The sequence below is a fragment of the Lepidochelys kempii genome, chromosome 8 (assembly GCF_965140265.1).
Source record: "Lepidochelys kempii isolate rLepKem1 chromosome 8, rLepKem1.hap2, whole genome shotgun sequence".
Lineage (NCBI taxonomy): Eukaryota > Metazoa > Chordata > Testudines > Cheloniidae > Lepidochelys > Lepidochelys kempii.
In genome coordinates this window covers 18,866,193-18,882,732 of record NC_133263.1, presented here as the reverse complement: position 1 = coordinate 18,882,732, position 16,540 = coordinate 18,866,193, and the positions used below count along the sequence as shown (strand labels likewise).

At 42.0% G+C, this 16,540-nt stretch overlaps 1 protein-coding gene across 2 annotated transcripts in view; it reads right to left on the bottom strand.

Annotated features, from left to right (window-relative positions):
- Positions 1-1,662: 1,662 nt before the first annotated feature.
- Positions 1,663-16,540, bottom strand: part of STK32A (serine/threonine kinase 32A) — an 82,888-nt gene continuing 68,010 nt past the window's right edge. The window contains exons 8-13 of one of the 2 annotated variants that reach the window (XM_073355754.1): positions 15,992-16,089; positions 13,675-13,791; positions 9,828-9,953; positions 8,793-8,921; positions 4,325-4,389; positions 1,663-3,087 (exon numbers count right to left, since the gene is read on the bottom strand). In XM_073355754.1, the coding sequence (XP_073211855.1) occupies positions 2,994-3,087; positions 4,325-4,389; positions 8,793-8,921; positions 9,828-9,953; positions 13,675-13,791; positions 15,992-16,089 (629 nt within the window). In that variant the 3' untranslated portion in view covers positions 1,663-2,993. The remainder of the gene's footprint in view (positions 3,088-4,324; positions 4,390-8,792; positions 8,922-9,827; positions 9,954-13,674; positions 13,792-15,991; positions 16,090-16,540) is intronic. The other variant, XM_073355755.1, reaches the window with a different exon arrangement.

Genomic DNA, 16,540 nt, shown 5'->3' with positions numbered 1-16,540 from the left:
GTGGGTGGGTGGTCACTTGATCCCCCTGTAATTCCATCAATCAATCCAAACTGGGTCAAAGTAAGGACTTGATTGAAAACCCAATGCTGTGTCTGAGCGTGTTATGGGGTAGGATGCCTGTGAGGGACAGGTGTCTGTTGATGCCATCCAGCCATCATGTTCTAGGTTTTCTGGGGGTCTTTTTCATCCTGCTTTCATTGGATCAATGTTGAAGCTGATTCCATGGGGAAGGTGGTAGGGAATCTGGAGAATTACCACTTTTGAGAGAGCATTGGGTGACCATTTGAGAGGGCGGAAGCTGCTTACTAGCTTCATTTGACTTCAATTCATACCATTGCCTGTTTTTAATCATTTGGTGATTATTCTTCTTGAATGGTATCCAACTTCTTGTGAAGGAAAGAGGGCCATGGCTACTGCATAGAAGATTTATGAAATAGGGGAAAATAAAGCAAACTCAAAACACCCCACTGTGAGGATGGGGCCATTCTCACTAGATCTTTCCGCTATGAGACTGTCTGCTAAAAGCAGTGATGTGCTCAAGCCTCAGCATTCAGATCATTCATTCCTCCCCCTAAAGTTCCTCTGTTATGAAGATGGGGACTAATTGTAGGCTACAGCGCTGCATTCGGATTCCAAACACACCCACAGTTCAAGGACATTCAGATCTGGAGTTTGGGTCTGGCGGGGTCCAAGCTTTTCAGAAAGGGATTGTGCACTGGTGCAATAACTGCTGCTACTTCTAATGTTGCATACACTGATCACGCTCCCTGGAGCTCAGCAGCCTCCCACCTGGTTGCTGCTATGGGAGAGCTGTGGGTGAAAGGTATCTGACAAAGTACTCTATTCCTACAGCCATGCTGCAGCCCGAGTGAGCTACTGGCTTCTAGTCCTTTCCTGATCCGCAGAGCTGAATCACTGCCATCTACCTGGGACTATTTTATTTCAAGAGACCTAAAAAATTTTTAAAAAGGAATAGTGGACCAGCCACTCCTGGTGCTGAGACCCGGGGCGCCATGCAAAGGAATGGGAGTGATTCAGTCAGCAGGACTGAGACAAGGGCTTTATTTTCTATTTGCTCACTCTGATGACAGCTACCTCAACTCAGCCTCAAGCATGCTCACAGGGTCTGGAGACAGGCCATTCTGAGCACTCCTTGAGGCAGCTGCTTGCTAATGTGTAAGGATAAACTACATCCTCCAAAACCAAACCACACAGCCACTGTTTAATCAAGAGAATATGGCTTACTCATAATACTAATAAATCATTTGCATCTGTGAGAAGGCATCCATCCTGCCCGAGGTGGTCTAAATATGTAAAGCAAGGATGGCTCTTTTCTTAAGTTTTCTGAATGCATCAGAGAATGGAACCAAAGCCTCCTTCCAGGTTGCAGTGTGCAGATGCTGTTCTCCGAAGGATTTTTAAAACAGCTTCGCGAAGGGGAAAAGCACATTTAAAATAAAAGTCAAGGAGATTTCCAGTTGGCTCAGAACAGTGGAAACTCACACTTTGGCTTGCAATGCAAGTGACCTCAGAAACTACACTGGCTTTTGATTGTCTGGGAAGAAGTCTCATCATACCTTGTTTTTATTCAGACCTCTACTTGACCAGATTCAGACAGGGAGAGAAAGGAAGTCGCAGGGGGATACAAAGAACGGCTTTGGGCAGATGGGAGACAGTTTAACACACAGTGAGAGTAAGACAAGCAAAACAAGAAGGTGAGAACTCAGGGCCCTAATGCTTTAAAAAGATAGTGTCAATCACAGCATGACTATAAACCAGGTGCTTTGGCCAATTTCAGCCTTGGTGTAAAATGGTGCAGTTACCATTGGGTATTGTGGCTGCTTAGACCAGGGTTGAATTTGGTCCATAATGTTCACGTCTAACACCTTAGCGAAAGGGAAATTGAGACTACAAAGTTGATGTTCTATCACACTTAAAGATGCATAACCAAATTTACCTCTGGTGTAAGGGGACCAAAGGGGGCCACAATCCCATTGGATTCAATGGAGTTGCATCTGCTTATGCCAGTGGTGAACTTTATCTGCTAGTGAAGCATCCACCCTAGCGTGTTATCCAGCAATAGAGAACTGCTACCTCTTCCTTTTCTGGCCCAAATTAGTAGGCTCCGTCCCAGTCCCCATTGTTCATATGTTCTTAGCCATTGCTGAGCCAGCCCTGCCCAATAGCATAAAGTCAGGGAAGCTAGGGAATTTCATCAGAGACAGCAAAACAGAAACATAAGAAACCATTATTGCCTTTTCCCCATATTGAGGAACTAGATCATTTCCCTACCACAGACTAAAGAAATATTATAAAGAGACCCTGCTGGAAGCAAAGGTCCTGTCTTCTGTATGCTGCAGATTAAATACAAGCCCGGCAGTTGAGAGCAGCCCCTTCTGCCTCTAACAATTAGAGATGAGTCTAAGCTATGAGGCTCATGTCAAAATCCAAACTTCCAAAGAGTTTGGGTCTGTGATTCTGCTGCCAGCTCATCTCTAATATTGAGTCTATATGACAGACCTAATTATGCATTAAATACCCTTCTGTTGCTTCCCACTGGCAATCAACTGATCCCTCGCCCAGATTTACACTAGGCACTCAATACCTAAATGTTGTGCCAGCAGGCATCCTGCCCCACAAGGATAAGCTCCTCCTTCCTGCACTCAGGGTCTCTTCTGAAAAAGAGACCACATCTTCTTGTGCTCAGATTCCTGTAACCATCTCCGGCAGAGGAGGAGGATCTGACTCTTGTTTATTTTGGCAGGCTATTTGCAGGGGCAGTACTAAAGACCTCTCCCTGGCCCCCTGTATCCACCTGACTTAAGGTGGAAGGAGGAAAAGGAAGGTGCACACATTTCTGGCTTAGACGCCCTGTGCTGGGGTATGTGCATTGTCCTTTTATCAGTGGGTAATTCTATTCACCAAGCTCCGTGAACATGTGTAGGTGTGCAGTGAACCCTTGGGGAACACACCAGGGCAGAGGCTAAGTGAGCTCAAAGGTTGTTGTTCTGGTTGTCTTCTTCTTCCGGGTCTTTGGTTTGTGCCAGTGTTATATTCTCTTGGATTTCATTGTGGTGTCTCCTCATCCTTAAAAAAAGAAAAGAAATGAAGAGTCAAAACCCCAGGGAGAAAGGCAGCAGCCTATGACTGTTTCACTGCCAGTTCAGTGTGTATTTTACCGGCCAATTCTTAACCCGTACACAAGCTTGATTTCAGCCCATTTCCCCTCTAAAGTGAGTGCTACAGCATTTCCGCTAGCTACAGCATTTCCGCTAGCTACAGCATTTCCGCTAGCACAGTGCAACAGCCATGCCTCCTGAGCCCTGGTCTTGAGCACACCCTTATCAGCACTCTTTCCCACCCCTTTTCTGAGTACACCTACCATAGTCTCTCCCCTGGTCCTGGGTGGGCCGAGTCTGGCCATTTCAGAGTGAGTGCTCTTTTCATCCCCCCAAAAGGAGGCTCTACTTCAGGGGGATCATTACAAACTTTGGGCCCACTCCAGCAATCCCTGCTCACATGAACAATACTTACTTACAGGAGTAGACTCTGATTTCCATGGGTTCTACTTGTATGAGCAAGTGTTACAGGCATGTACTCTTAAATCCATATGAATTTGCATGAAATATCATAGGATTGGTATGTTAATTTCATCTAATGTTCAGTGCTTTTCAAGGGAATTTATTCCAACTTCACTTCTCATTCATTTAAGATATACTAACTAGGCTCGAGATTCAGCTCTGTAGCAGATGATGAGGGGTTATTTGTAATGGCAGAGATTTGGTTAGATGTGGTAGAACTGGTCCTGCTGTGTTCTATGGCTAATGCATAGAACAGGGAGGCAGTCCCCACTCCGGGGTTTATGAAGCTGAAGCACACTTCCGGGTATTTGGTTTTCTTTTATTGATTTACTGGTTATCGCCTCCTCAGCCTTGTCCCCTATTTGGAAATGTTTATATGATTCAGCATACATGGATGCAGAATAAATTCCATTAAAAACATCAGGGAACATCCCATGCAATCTCTGACAATAGTTTATCCAAATTCATTTGGAATTTAAGGCAGTATGGGTTCCAGTTTTCAGTACTGTGGGCTTCACCCTTTATCTCATGAGTAAAAATGCCACTCCGTTCCCCTTCAGATCCTGGATTAAATAACATTCACTAACATCTGCTTCTCTCCATTGCTATTTCAACTGTTTTTTTAAAAATATAATAGAACCCTATAGCGGTTTGAGCAGATGGAGAGTTAGTCCTGTCAAAGATCTTACTAACACACTGAAAAACCTGCCAGAGTGGTCCACTTCTCCTATGTCACTACTTACTTTTCTCTGTTGAAAACAATGAAGTCCCTTTGCAGTGACTCCAGGTGCTTCTGAAGACGGCAGCCCTTCCATGTTGAAATAGGGAAAAGCAGAGGAGAGGACAGTTAGAGTTCACAACTGACACAGGACAGTATCTGAGGTGTTCCCATCCATTAGGCATAAATGGGTTTGCCCCTACAGGTTGAAGAATGGCAATCAGGGTAACGTATTATATTCAATAGCACTTATTCCATCACAGAAGGTCTCCAATTTTGAGAAAGGAGTCATAGAAGAGTTCAGTTTACCGTAGCTGTACAAAGCATGGGATGTGAGCCCAGAAGTCTTAGCACCACACACGAGTGAGAGCAGCACCAATGTGGATGCAGGGAATTACAACTAGAGAATTATTGTGCAGGCTGGCTCCTCTCACTCGTGCTAGGCAAATATGAAAGAAGCAAGTTAAGTGTAAATTGCTTCAGTTAATGCTGTGGTGAACCCAAAGTGCCTTGCAGAATGTATAGAGGGATCCCTCCATCCATTCCTGAAATACCTCCCACACACTTTTAGGGAAGGGAAATAAGGTGCATGATTGGTTTTGCTTATGCGGTTCACACAACTGCTTTGGGCAGGAAGTTGGGAATAACTATTTCAGCAGTTGATTCTACAGGAGGCATTTGAAGTTGGCAAAAGGTTAAATCCCCAAACTAGAATTTCTCCAAGGCAGACAGGTTGATATTCCTCAATAGTCCCAAATGTGCCATTAGTATCTTTCATAACGATAAGCGACTGAGGCCTCAGTTTTACCTCTTGTCTGAAAGAGAGAATTTGCGGAGTGGGAGCGAGCTGAAAATGTACAGAAAGCTCTACCTTCTTCTCTCTCCTCTTTCATTAGATAAAGAGAGATTGAAGGAGGAGCAGTCTTGTGTCTAAAGCACAGAATTAGGGGGTTCACATTATTGTGATGACCATTTAATCACAGGGCATTACACACCTTACAAAATATACAAAGACACACTTTTCCCTGCCCTGAAGAGCTTACAGCTTAAGGGTAGGTAGGGCACAACATGTGAGAGCTACAAGCAGTAGATTGGGAGAAAGGAGCAATGGAAATAGATTCATGCAGTTAGTTATGTGCATGCCTTGTCTCAAAACTGTTTTGTTCCCAGCTCTGGGTTGTGGTTTCCCCAGCTGTAAAGTGGGGAGAATGATACCCACTCCCCAAGAGTGCTGGTCAGGTGCTTTTAGCACCTAGGATGGATGGCAAAGCATTAGTATGGAAAGCCAGATTTCCTTATGCTGTGGCCAGGTGACAGAGCTCTGTCGAGAGCCTGCCTCATTTGGGCTCAGTGAAGCTTGATGGAAGAGGTGGGCAAGCCTCAGGCCAGGATCAGTGTTACACATACTCCATTCTATCACTGTCTATCAGCAGCCATACACACAGCCTACAAACAACAAAGGGGGGAAAAAACCTGCCTGAAAGCAAATAAAACATGAGCTGTAGCTCACGAAAGCTCATGCTCAAATAAATTGGTTAGTCTCTAAGGTGCCACAAGTCCTCCTGTTCTATTTACAGGCCCTAACTCTGACTGGCAAGATCGGTTCCGACAGCTCTTGAGTTTGGCTGCTTCATTCACCACAGAGACGTTTCACTGGGCTACCAGACACCACCTGCATTCCAGTCACCAGCGCATGGTAAAAGGAAAAAAAGGGACAGATGCCTTCTTTAAACCGTTTGTACAAGTCAGACACTGACAGGATTCCTTAAAGAGACACAGCTCTAGCACAATTCAGCTGTCACAGCATAGTACTCCCCAAAGCCGTGAGCAACAGTGCACCTCTCCTTGCTATGTATGACACAGGCTCCGGTTTAATGGGACCCCAAGAATTCATAACCTTGTATTTCACTTTTAATGTCCTCTGAGCATTATGCTCAGCTGTTGCTTCCTTCCTACAGCTGCTGTCCTCAGAGCCATCCTTCACACACACACACAAAGTGGCAGTGATTTGAACAGTAGAGATATCTCTGGCTTTGTGACTGCCTGCTGAGAACGAACTTTACCCTGAGGGTCTCCCTGAATGAAAACTAGTGAGAGTAAACTCCTGACCTAAATGCACAAAGAAAATCAATACAGCAGACATAAAATGTCCTATAAAACCCTATAGCCATGGTCTACATCAGGGGTGAAAGTAAGGCGGTACAGGCCGGTACCGCGTCCTGGTAAGAAGTGGCTGCCACGGCAGCGTTTTAACGTCACTGCCCCTTTTGCCCCCCTCTCCGCCTGGCTGCCGATGAGGGTGGGGGGGCGCAAAAGGAGCAGTTGCCCTGGGGCTGGCAATTAAAAGGGGCCTGGGGCTCCGGACCCTTTCAATCACCGCGGAAGCCTTGGGAGGCGCAGGCCAAGCAGTGCGGATTGCCTGGCTGGGGGACACTGACCCCCCCCAGTCCCCCCCTTCCATCTGAAGCCATGCCCCTTTGGAGGGGGGGCACAGAGCTGACCCCATACCAGTAAGAGTTCAATTTTACTTTCACCCCTGGTCTACACGGAGAATATTGTAATGTTGACCTCACACACAAGGTTTTGAACTACTATAAACTAAATTTATTTAAAGATGCTTCTGAGAGAACTGCCCAGACAGTACATTCCTCCTCAACCTCTGATCTCAAAGAGTCCTCCCAACAAAAAGGAATGGGAGCCAAAAAGATGATCGCTGCAGACCCTTCCACCTCACACCTCCTACCTTTCAAGGTACTAAAAGAATGAGGCCTACAGCAAGGGAAAGTGTGTGCAGGGGAACCTGAACCTTTAAAAGGAGGAAACAGGTAGTGGGGCTGGAGGGAGGAAAGAAAGGCCTTTTATAGCAGGGAGGTAATATGCAGGCAGAGAGGAGAAGCACACAAAGAGTCCTAACAGCAAAGAAAGAGATGGGTGCCAAAGACGAAAAGAGAGGGGAAGGGTGCAGTTAAGACCAAAGCATGACCCACTATCACATCTAGGAAGACCATTGATGTTTAATGCCATGGGTTGTCAGTCAGACCTCCTTAGAAAACACTGTTTTATTTTGTTTCTTGAGAAATTTTACTTAAAAAACATGTTTTTTGGAATAAACTTTCCAAATTCCTAGTGCTTTCACAAAACCCAACACATTCTACAGGCTTCTGCTGCCTCTTGGCGGCACTAAACCTGCTGGCAACATTCATTCTGCACAGCTGATTGGGAAGGGGTGGGGATCAGGCTGCTTTTGCTTCCACTGATAAAGAGTATTAAAAAGGATCAGTTTTGTAAATGAAAGAACTCTTATCCCAGGCCATGATAAAATATTTAAGATGCTCAGAGATTCAGCTGACCTTCAAAATAACTTAATTTTTAAAGAATCCAATTCTATTTAATTAGAGGATCTTTATCATAGAAGAGGGATGAGGGAGACTTCAGTATTAACAAAGCCCTATGGCATCAATGCAGGGGAGAAATTGTGGCCACACAGAAGTCGATGAAGTTTTGACATTGACTTCAGTGGGGCAGGATTTCACTCTAGGACTTCGTTAGGCTCCCTCCTAATGTTATCATGACCTGCCAACATGTTTTAAACACAACTGATTTTCCTAGTCTAAACATGGCCTTGGAAACACTTCACCTTTTAGATGACTGAACTGAAAGGGAGGACAGGCTCCTACCCCAAATTGGCCTTCAGCATTTTACAAATAAACTGGGTGGTGCATTGTGTGCCTTAAAAACTGGCTTTCCACTTCCTGAGACCTAAATTCAACACCTGGTTTAGTTTGATCACAACTGAAAATGAGGTTGTGGATGGTCTGATTCTAGCCCACATTGCAAATCCTGCTGCAAGCTTAGCATAATGGAGCATGATTAGCCAGGTTGGCTGCAGAGAGGCCAAGGTCTGGAATACTGGGGGAGTCATAAGAGTTTGCTGGTACCTTGGAAGCACTGCTTGGGAGAAGCTTGCAAAACACCTTCGTGACTTGTGCCCAGGTGTGAGAAACTGGAGCGGCACCATTTCCTACCACTCTGACCCAATCTTGCAGTAAATTATCTCCAGCAAAACATTATCAACAGCAAAGTCAGAAACTAGTCCTTCCCGTACTCCATTCCCTGAAATTAAAAGCCATCTGGGACTGTTTAAATCCCAACATTAGCCACCATGGGCAATTCCTTCCCCCCCACCCACCTCTGACTTTTAAAAAAGGAAATTAAATGCAAAATTTATGTTATAAAACATAAAAATTACATAACTAAGATAGCGATTTAGGAAATGCATGAGTTAATGTTCATATTACAATATCATGCTGTCCCTGGTGTACGCTCTGTCACTAGTACAGAGAGGTTTTGTGAAAAAAGCCATCCCAACAGCAACAATCAGACTATTTACATGTTTGCATTTTGCTGCATCCATATGAAATATCTAGTGGATTTTTGTGTAAAGAAAGAGATTTCCAGGACTCTAGGAGCCTGCCTCTCTTTCTCTCTCTCACCTGTGAAGAATAGCTTTTGTTGGTGTCTTTCTCCTTCTTAGCTAAGCGCTTCTTTTTCTTATGAAGCGGTTTGGACTCCAGGATCATTTCTTCAAGTTCGAAGGTTGGGTCACAATTCAGTCTACCTTTCTATAGGGGAGAGAAAGGTCACCTTAGCTGAATCGACCCTGCATTGAAGAGGCTCTCACAAACAGGAAAGAACCTGGGAAATAACTCTCTAATGAATAAACCAATAACAATAACCTAGCCAGAGCTCCTGCTGAACCTTTTACATATTTTATCACTCCCCTCGGTTAGAAGGACACTGTCAAGGTACATTGCATCATTTTAAAAATCACTTTCTCATTTATTCATTGTTGTTTATACTGAAACCTTGAATGCTTCAAGGAGAAATCTAGAGTATTCCTTTCCATAATTATGATCTTCTCCCTTAGATATATATGCATTGGTTTGTTATTAAGGGTCATTTGTGAGGATAAGCAGTTATTCTAAAGTGGCTGGCAAGAACCAAGTTATACACATAGGGTTATCTGAGAGTTCTGGGCTGTGGACGTTTTTTTTAAATTGTAGAATGATCACAAGCACGGTTGCTCATAGCCGTTTGCTACTGCAGGATTGCTCATGAGCGCAGTGGCTAGGCACGCTAGTTTGTTATGATAGGGTTGGTTACGAGCATTGAATTCTCTGCACATAGTTTTGAAAATACAAAGGTTCTTGTAAGTGCATTAGAGCATTTCTTCTGAATACACAGAGAATTAATGACAACATTACAAAACTAACAATAATACAAATCGTGAGCATCTACCATTTGTAATGATCCCTTTAATAGTCTTAATCATAAAATGAAAATTCTCACCTGGATTTTTCCTTGCCTTGCACCTTGTATAGTAATATATACCTGTGCAAAGTGTGTGCAAAAGTACATTACTTTTCTGATCTAGTGCAAAGTAGTGGAGAATCAGGTGCAGTGTATAGGAGGGTACTCTGATCGTGTAGACATTCTAAATGATGGGTTTTTTAAAAAAATTGCCTTACAGTAGGAATGAATCCTGGCATTATCCTCTTCTGTAGGACTGCATCCCAGTTAATATCAGCGAGATACGGAAAGTCCTGGATATCTTTCAACTGAGAAAACCGTGCCTCGGGATTTGGCTCAAGCAACTGGCAATGGGAATTAAACACAATAGTTTAGACGCCAGGCCACGGGAAGACAATCAGGAGAAAAAGGGTATATATATATATATATATCACACAGTTGTGAATCTATATCTGTCTATATGTATACCAGTTGCCTTTTTAAAATGTACCAATTTTGCCTTTGATAACTTGATACCGATCCCATGATATTCACCCTATTCTCTTTATACCTAGGGAATGCTTCCAATACTACAGTAGTAATGCTATGTAGTTACAAAGGAAATTGAAAAGTTCTGAAGAGCAACAATCTGTGTTTATATAGGAATATATACACACGCACACCCTGAAGCCTATAATTATACCAGGAATATCAATGTTATTTGCTATCTATCAGTGCGTAGGAAGAGGACAGAATTTAGGCTACATTGTTATTGACTATAGACCACACAATAAAGTGGGTAGGGAGAGAGGGCAATGGGCAGTCTTTCTTCTCCTGCTCCCCAACACAGCAGCCAGCAGAGGTGAGTTGGTATGGGTGGTGATGTAATTTGTTATGCTGTAGGCCAATGGCAAATTTCCTCCATTCCCAGAGCACAAGGGAAGCAGAGAGGGAGTGGTGCCTCAAAGAGGGTTACTCTTGATTTGGCAGTTTATGTACCACCGTCTCTTAAGAGTGGTGCCTACTGGCACAATGTAGCCCCTTGTCTATATCTGTCCACTTTCTTCCCCCTCTTCTTAGTTAAGATTCCATTCTCCATTAGCTTTCGGGCAGTTGTAACTGACTGCAGTGCCTGGATGGGTGGAGTTAACCTTAACCCTCCCATTGAGAGTATATTGCAGGAGTTAAATAGCCCGACTATGGCTCCAGGCGTCCACCCTCCTGTACAAGCAGGAAGAGTCACCAGCACCACTCCAGAGGGTTGTGTTAGCAACCTGGCATTACAGGTCAGTACACATTAGTGCAGGGTCTTTTTTTAATCTTGGTCAGAAGCCAAGTGGTTTAATCTGTGCCGGCCTGAAGCTCAGAGCACAGAGATCTCTGGTCCCACATATCACTCAGTCCAGGGTGCAACACACAAACTCCGGCATCAGAGCCAAAGTAATCTCATTGCTAATCATTTTTCAACTGGGCTGCTTACTTGGCTACAACTGAAGATTTTCCTTTAGTAACGACTCACTGAGTTCTTTCTTATTAGCAAGTTAAGCAGTGCATCCACTGAGATGTCACCAGATGTCCTTGAGTGTGAACAAGTCATCCAGAATGGTCTGTTTTAACAGGTTCTTTTCTTTCACAGGGAGACTAAGAAAAATGGAACACGTTCTACAGTGTTTCTTCCCCCCTCTCTCCAATTTAAATAAAATCCCAGCGGGGCCAGCTTCATCTTCACTTTCTCAGTATTTGGATCTGATTTCCTCACTCCACTTCCCCACCAAACTCTACTGAAAATGTATATGTATTTGGCATTTTAGTCTCCTGTCTCCAACACAACAGTGAAATTGGAAACTGCAGATTAAAAAGGCATCTTTCCAAAGAAGACATATCTAATCACAGCACAGAAAACTCAGTTAACACGAGGGAGGCAGAGGGACTGGCTAAAGTGTTAATAAGGGGGTATAATTAAGAGAAATGGGATGCAAAAAAAAATGCAAGGTATGGATATTAAGAAGTTTTTAATTGTGAGCTCTATTAGGCTGTATCATAGTCTTCCAAGGACACCAGTGAATGTCACAATGGATAGTGCTCTATATTGTTAGGAAACAACTGGCTGTTTTAATATTTATTTAAACTGAGGAATGCTGATGCTTCCTATTACTATTGTATCTGGGCACCGCACAACTGTCAGTGGCTTTATCCTCACAACACACCCCTGGGAGATAGGCAAGGGCCATTACCCCCACGTTAGAGATGGGGAACTGAGGCACAGAGAGATTAAATGACTCGCCTAAAGTCATTTGTGATGGAGCAGGAAACTGAATTCAGGTCTCTCAATTTCCAGGTTAATACCCTACCTGCTGGACCATCCTCCCTTTCTAACATCTATGAGTCTAAAACCATGGCAGTGGTCCTGCTTGTCTTCATGTTTTTCAATGAATCCAGTGGGGATTTTTCATATTAGCTATAATACAAATTAGCGATTGAATTCTGTCTTTCAAGTTCTGTGGTTCAAGATTGCAAGAACTTCTAGTAGCACATTCTAAAATAACCCCAGAAAAACACTTCCTCAAATGTAATGAATACGCTGACAACTTGAAACACCATTTTAGTGTTAGTGCTTGCAACCAGAGTGTGAATGATATTAAGTGGAGGCGCAAAATCTATACTGTCAGCGTGTGAATGATATGCAGGCTGAGTGTAAACATCACTCACAGTTCATTTTCCCCATTCCAAGTACTGTGGCTTAAACACAAAATGCAAGTAATGTGGCTCTGTTACCAATGATCAAACGCATTGAACCTTAATATGAAATTCACTTGAGATATTTGAACGGGACAAAACTTAACATCCCAGTTGGCCTCATATATAATAAATATTGCTGCTAAACCAGATGCAAAGGGGCACACAGAAACTTAAATAAATTGTGACATTGCATTATTAATTCAAGCCCGTGGGATTTACAGCATGTTGTGGTTCAGGATAAAACTTCTAGCAAAGGTAAAAATATATAGAAATACAAAGGATGTCTGCATGAAGATCCCTGTGTCGCTATTTGGCCTGGTTAAACTCTAGCTCAAGTATTAACTATTCCTCTTTCTTAAATTCCCCCATTTAATATTAATTAAATGGGTATTTTTCAATCGTCCTCCTAAAAACACTGCTGTGCTGCATTACCAATGAAGAATTGTTCCCATGTCTGTAGCCTAGCCCATGTCTTTTTCAGTGGTGGGGATAACTGTAGTCAGAGTCTTTAGGAAGAAAAATTGTCCTAAATGCTAGGGATTCTTTTACTATTCAGATGTAGGGCTAGTCTGAAAAAAAATACCCCCAAAATATTTCTCACAAAATTTCAAAATGTTGACGTTCCCATTTAGCAGGGTTCAAAATGGACTAGTTACCCTTTTTCATGATATCTTCCGCTAAGACTGTTATTCAAATTGTTTCTGAAATCCTTATCAAATGTTTTGCTTCCTGAAAACCTGCCTTCAGTAAGAAATCATGGGTTCAGGTTAACAAACAGTATTTATAACAATTTTGAAAACAACGTTGATAAAAACGTCAGTGAAAGTATCGAGGAAAAATGGTTTCAGAAAATGATATGGGAAATGGAACAATGTGAGAATATCAGCATTTTTTGTGAAAAGTTTGCATTTTGGAAAAAATGTTTTTTTCAACAAAATAGAAAGTTTTGTGTGAAAAATTTTGACCATCTCTATTTATCTCTCTCTAATTCCCAACGATGATTTCAGAGGGACAAAGAAGGCTACTGGGCCAGTCTGAAGGACGCTGATCCTGCATATATCCTGAGAACAGGGGCAACACCAATGCAAGCTTCCCTGTTACTGGGCCTGACCTGGACGTGACACTGTCAGTAAGGCTTCCAGCTAGTGATTACATCGGTGTGGATACCTTTAGTCGTTTTAAAGAGCGCACCAAGAGCCATAAGAAGGTCACTAACACTGGACCTGACCTGGACAGGATTTTCACTGGACGCCTAAGGAGCAATCCAAAGGCCAGTGAGCACAATGCACTCTTAGATGCGAATATATCCATTCCCCTGAGTTATCCCATTTCTCCACCTGCCCTCACCTTTTTGAGTAGCGACATCATTTCTTTAGACCAAGCAGCAGGATACATTACAGTAGCTGTCCTGAACACGTGAGCAATTTCGTTTGTCGATGTGTTGGAGCGAATGTGATAGGGCCTCTGTGAAAAACACAAGGAAACCATTTCATTTAAAAAAAAAAAAAGTCTTTTGGAAATCTTCCTAGGGCAAGAAGTCTCCAAACAGAGTCTCTTTGTGCCATTCTCCAAGCCCCCCCATTGCTGCTCTAGATTGAACCACTGAAAGTCAGTCACTGCAGAGGCTAACTCAATTGAAGTAAATAGATTACTACAGGACTGAATAATGACAAGTAATAATAATGAAACATTTAAACGGCAAGATGAATAGGAGGGAAAAGCAAAGGGTAGAGCTGTCACCCAGCTGGTATTCCATTGGCAAAGCCAGTATTTGTACTTAAAAAGGCCATTAAAGTGAAATTAATTTAGTGGTACTGCAAAGGCCAGTACTTTCTCAACATTCTCTGTTAAATGTAAATGATATTTTCTGTTCGTTTCTCAAGTTTGAGATGATATTGACAAAGTAGAGGCTAGTGGTTTTTCTCTCTGCTTCTTCTTTCCTTTGGAAAGATAACATCAGCAAAGGGAAAAAAGAACAATATGAAAAATAACACCTCACAGCAGAGGTAGTTGAACAGAGTTTCATAGGTACGGTTCAGGGTGCAGAAGGGCTGTTCATTTATGTATGAAGAATGTCCTAGAGGTAGGAATAAATGAACCCCTCACTTTCATTTTAGATGCCAGTCTGAATTCTGGCCAGAGAACTTTAGGATACAGATGCAAGATGGAGAGGACGTTGCCCCTCTTAACATCCTTGACAGATCACTGCATTTGGAGTGTACCAAGTCTAAATTTTTCCAGAATAAAATGTGCAACCAAGCAGGCAAAAAACAATCACAGTAACGATGCATGTAGATGACCAACTGCACATCTGACTGGTACGTCCAACTGCATGCATCTCAACATTTAACTTGAAATTAATACGAGATGTTTGTGTATACAAGGGAAGGATTGCTGTATAATTTTGTTTTTGAAGTTGTTTTTAATTCCCAGATTTTTATTAAAATATTTTGACAATAAGTGTTCATTTTAAAAATATATGCGAGCAGATACAAATTAATATATGGAAACGGATGCATTACACTGAATATTTGCAAACAATGCAGGGGAACTCAAGTCTTCCTCTAAAAGTTTGTCACATTATACTGTGGTCACCACTAATATCATCAATTTGCTGTGATATGATATTTGAAATACTGCAGTATTTTCTACACTAGATTTGGAAATAACACAACGTCAAAAGCCTTGAAATAGTAAGTGCAACAGTGTTGCAATCCATTTTATTTTCTAATTATAAAGTAAGTATTTATTATTTACATTTTCAAAAGTGTTTAGAGATTTTGGTTTTGAGTGCTCGGCTGCAGAAAGGGTGCACTTCACATCTGAGAACCATATCCTTTTAACCTGTCCAAGTTGGACCCCGAAACTTGAGCCACCCAAAATTCACTTTAAAATTTAGACCAGTTTATATATAGATATAAATTAAAATACATTCTGCCCACACAGCTCCTTAAAAGATAAAAAGTTCTATATCCTGGAAACGTAAATAGTATTTGAAGAGTATTTTTTTAATTTCACAAATTGTTATGTAATCTTTTTGCTTGGAAAATACCGTTTATTTCATGCTAAGCAACTTTCCATTTTGCTCACCTATTTTTACAAAATTGTTTAAAAGGACTTATCCAAGATGCACCAAATTTTGCAAGTAAGTTACAGCCAAAGACTGAGGCATGACAGGGCATGAATAGTGTTGTATTAATAATTCACACACAGTGGTTCATGTTTTCTCAGACTGCAGAGCCTTAATGCAATAGTAAAACGATTTTATTTTTTTTTCTTGCGTGTTCTGAGCTCTGATTAAATTCTATTACAGTCCCTGCTTTTGGAATTCTTAGCCATCAGTTAGATGGCTCAGTTTTTACTGCCTAACTTATGTTAACTGACAGAGCTTTGGACACTCCAAGAACCTGTCACCCTGAGTTATTCTGCACTGCAGTGGTTTCTTTTTGAATTCTTATGAGACCATCATAAGAATCTTGATGGAGATTTGATTTCTGCTGCCCGTTTTATAATAAATTTAGAACCCAGATTCCTATTCGTCTTTTTTTCATCGCTGTTAAAAAGCACTTATTTCAATACAGTATTGAAAACAGTAAAGAGTAAAAAAAAAAAAAAAAAAAAAACTACCCCAAACAAATAATGAATGCAGCTGTATATACAATACCCGGCCTCTAAGTAGCTCATAGGCAGTAATTCCTAAAGACCACCAGTCAACAGCAAAGGAATAGCCAGTAGATTTTGTTGAGTTAAACATCTCAGGTGCTGAAAAATACAGAAAAATTTTGTTTGCTTTATTTCAGAGTCTCAAACAGTAATCATTGACTATTTTCAGCAGTATATAATGTTTCAGTCCTAAGGTGTGAAAAGCATTCCAGACTGTTCTAGTTACCATATATTGAATTTGTTCCCCTTTGCCCAGTCTTTCACTTGATTATTTTTGGGTTTTTATCAAGCGATGACAGTAACAGGCTGGTTGGGATTCCCATCACCTACATACTGTTCTTTTCCCAGCTCTGCCATTGCTATGCTTATTAACCTTGGGGAAGTCACTTAACCTCTTGGCCTCAGTTTCATAATCTACAGTAATATTTAGGTTTCAGAGTAGCAGCCGTGTTAGTCTGTATTCGCAAAAAGAAAAGGAGGACTTGTGGCACCTTAGAGACTAACCAATTTATTTGAGCATAAGCTTTCGTGAGCTACAGCTCACTTCATC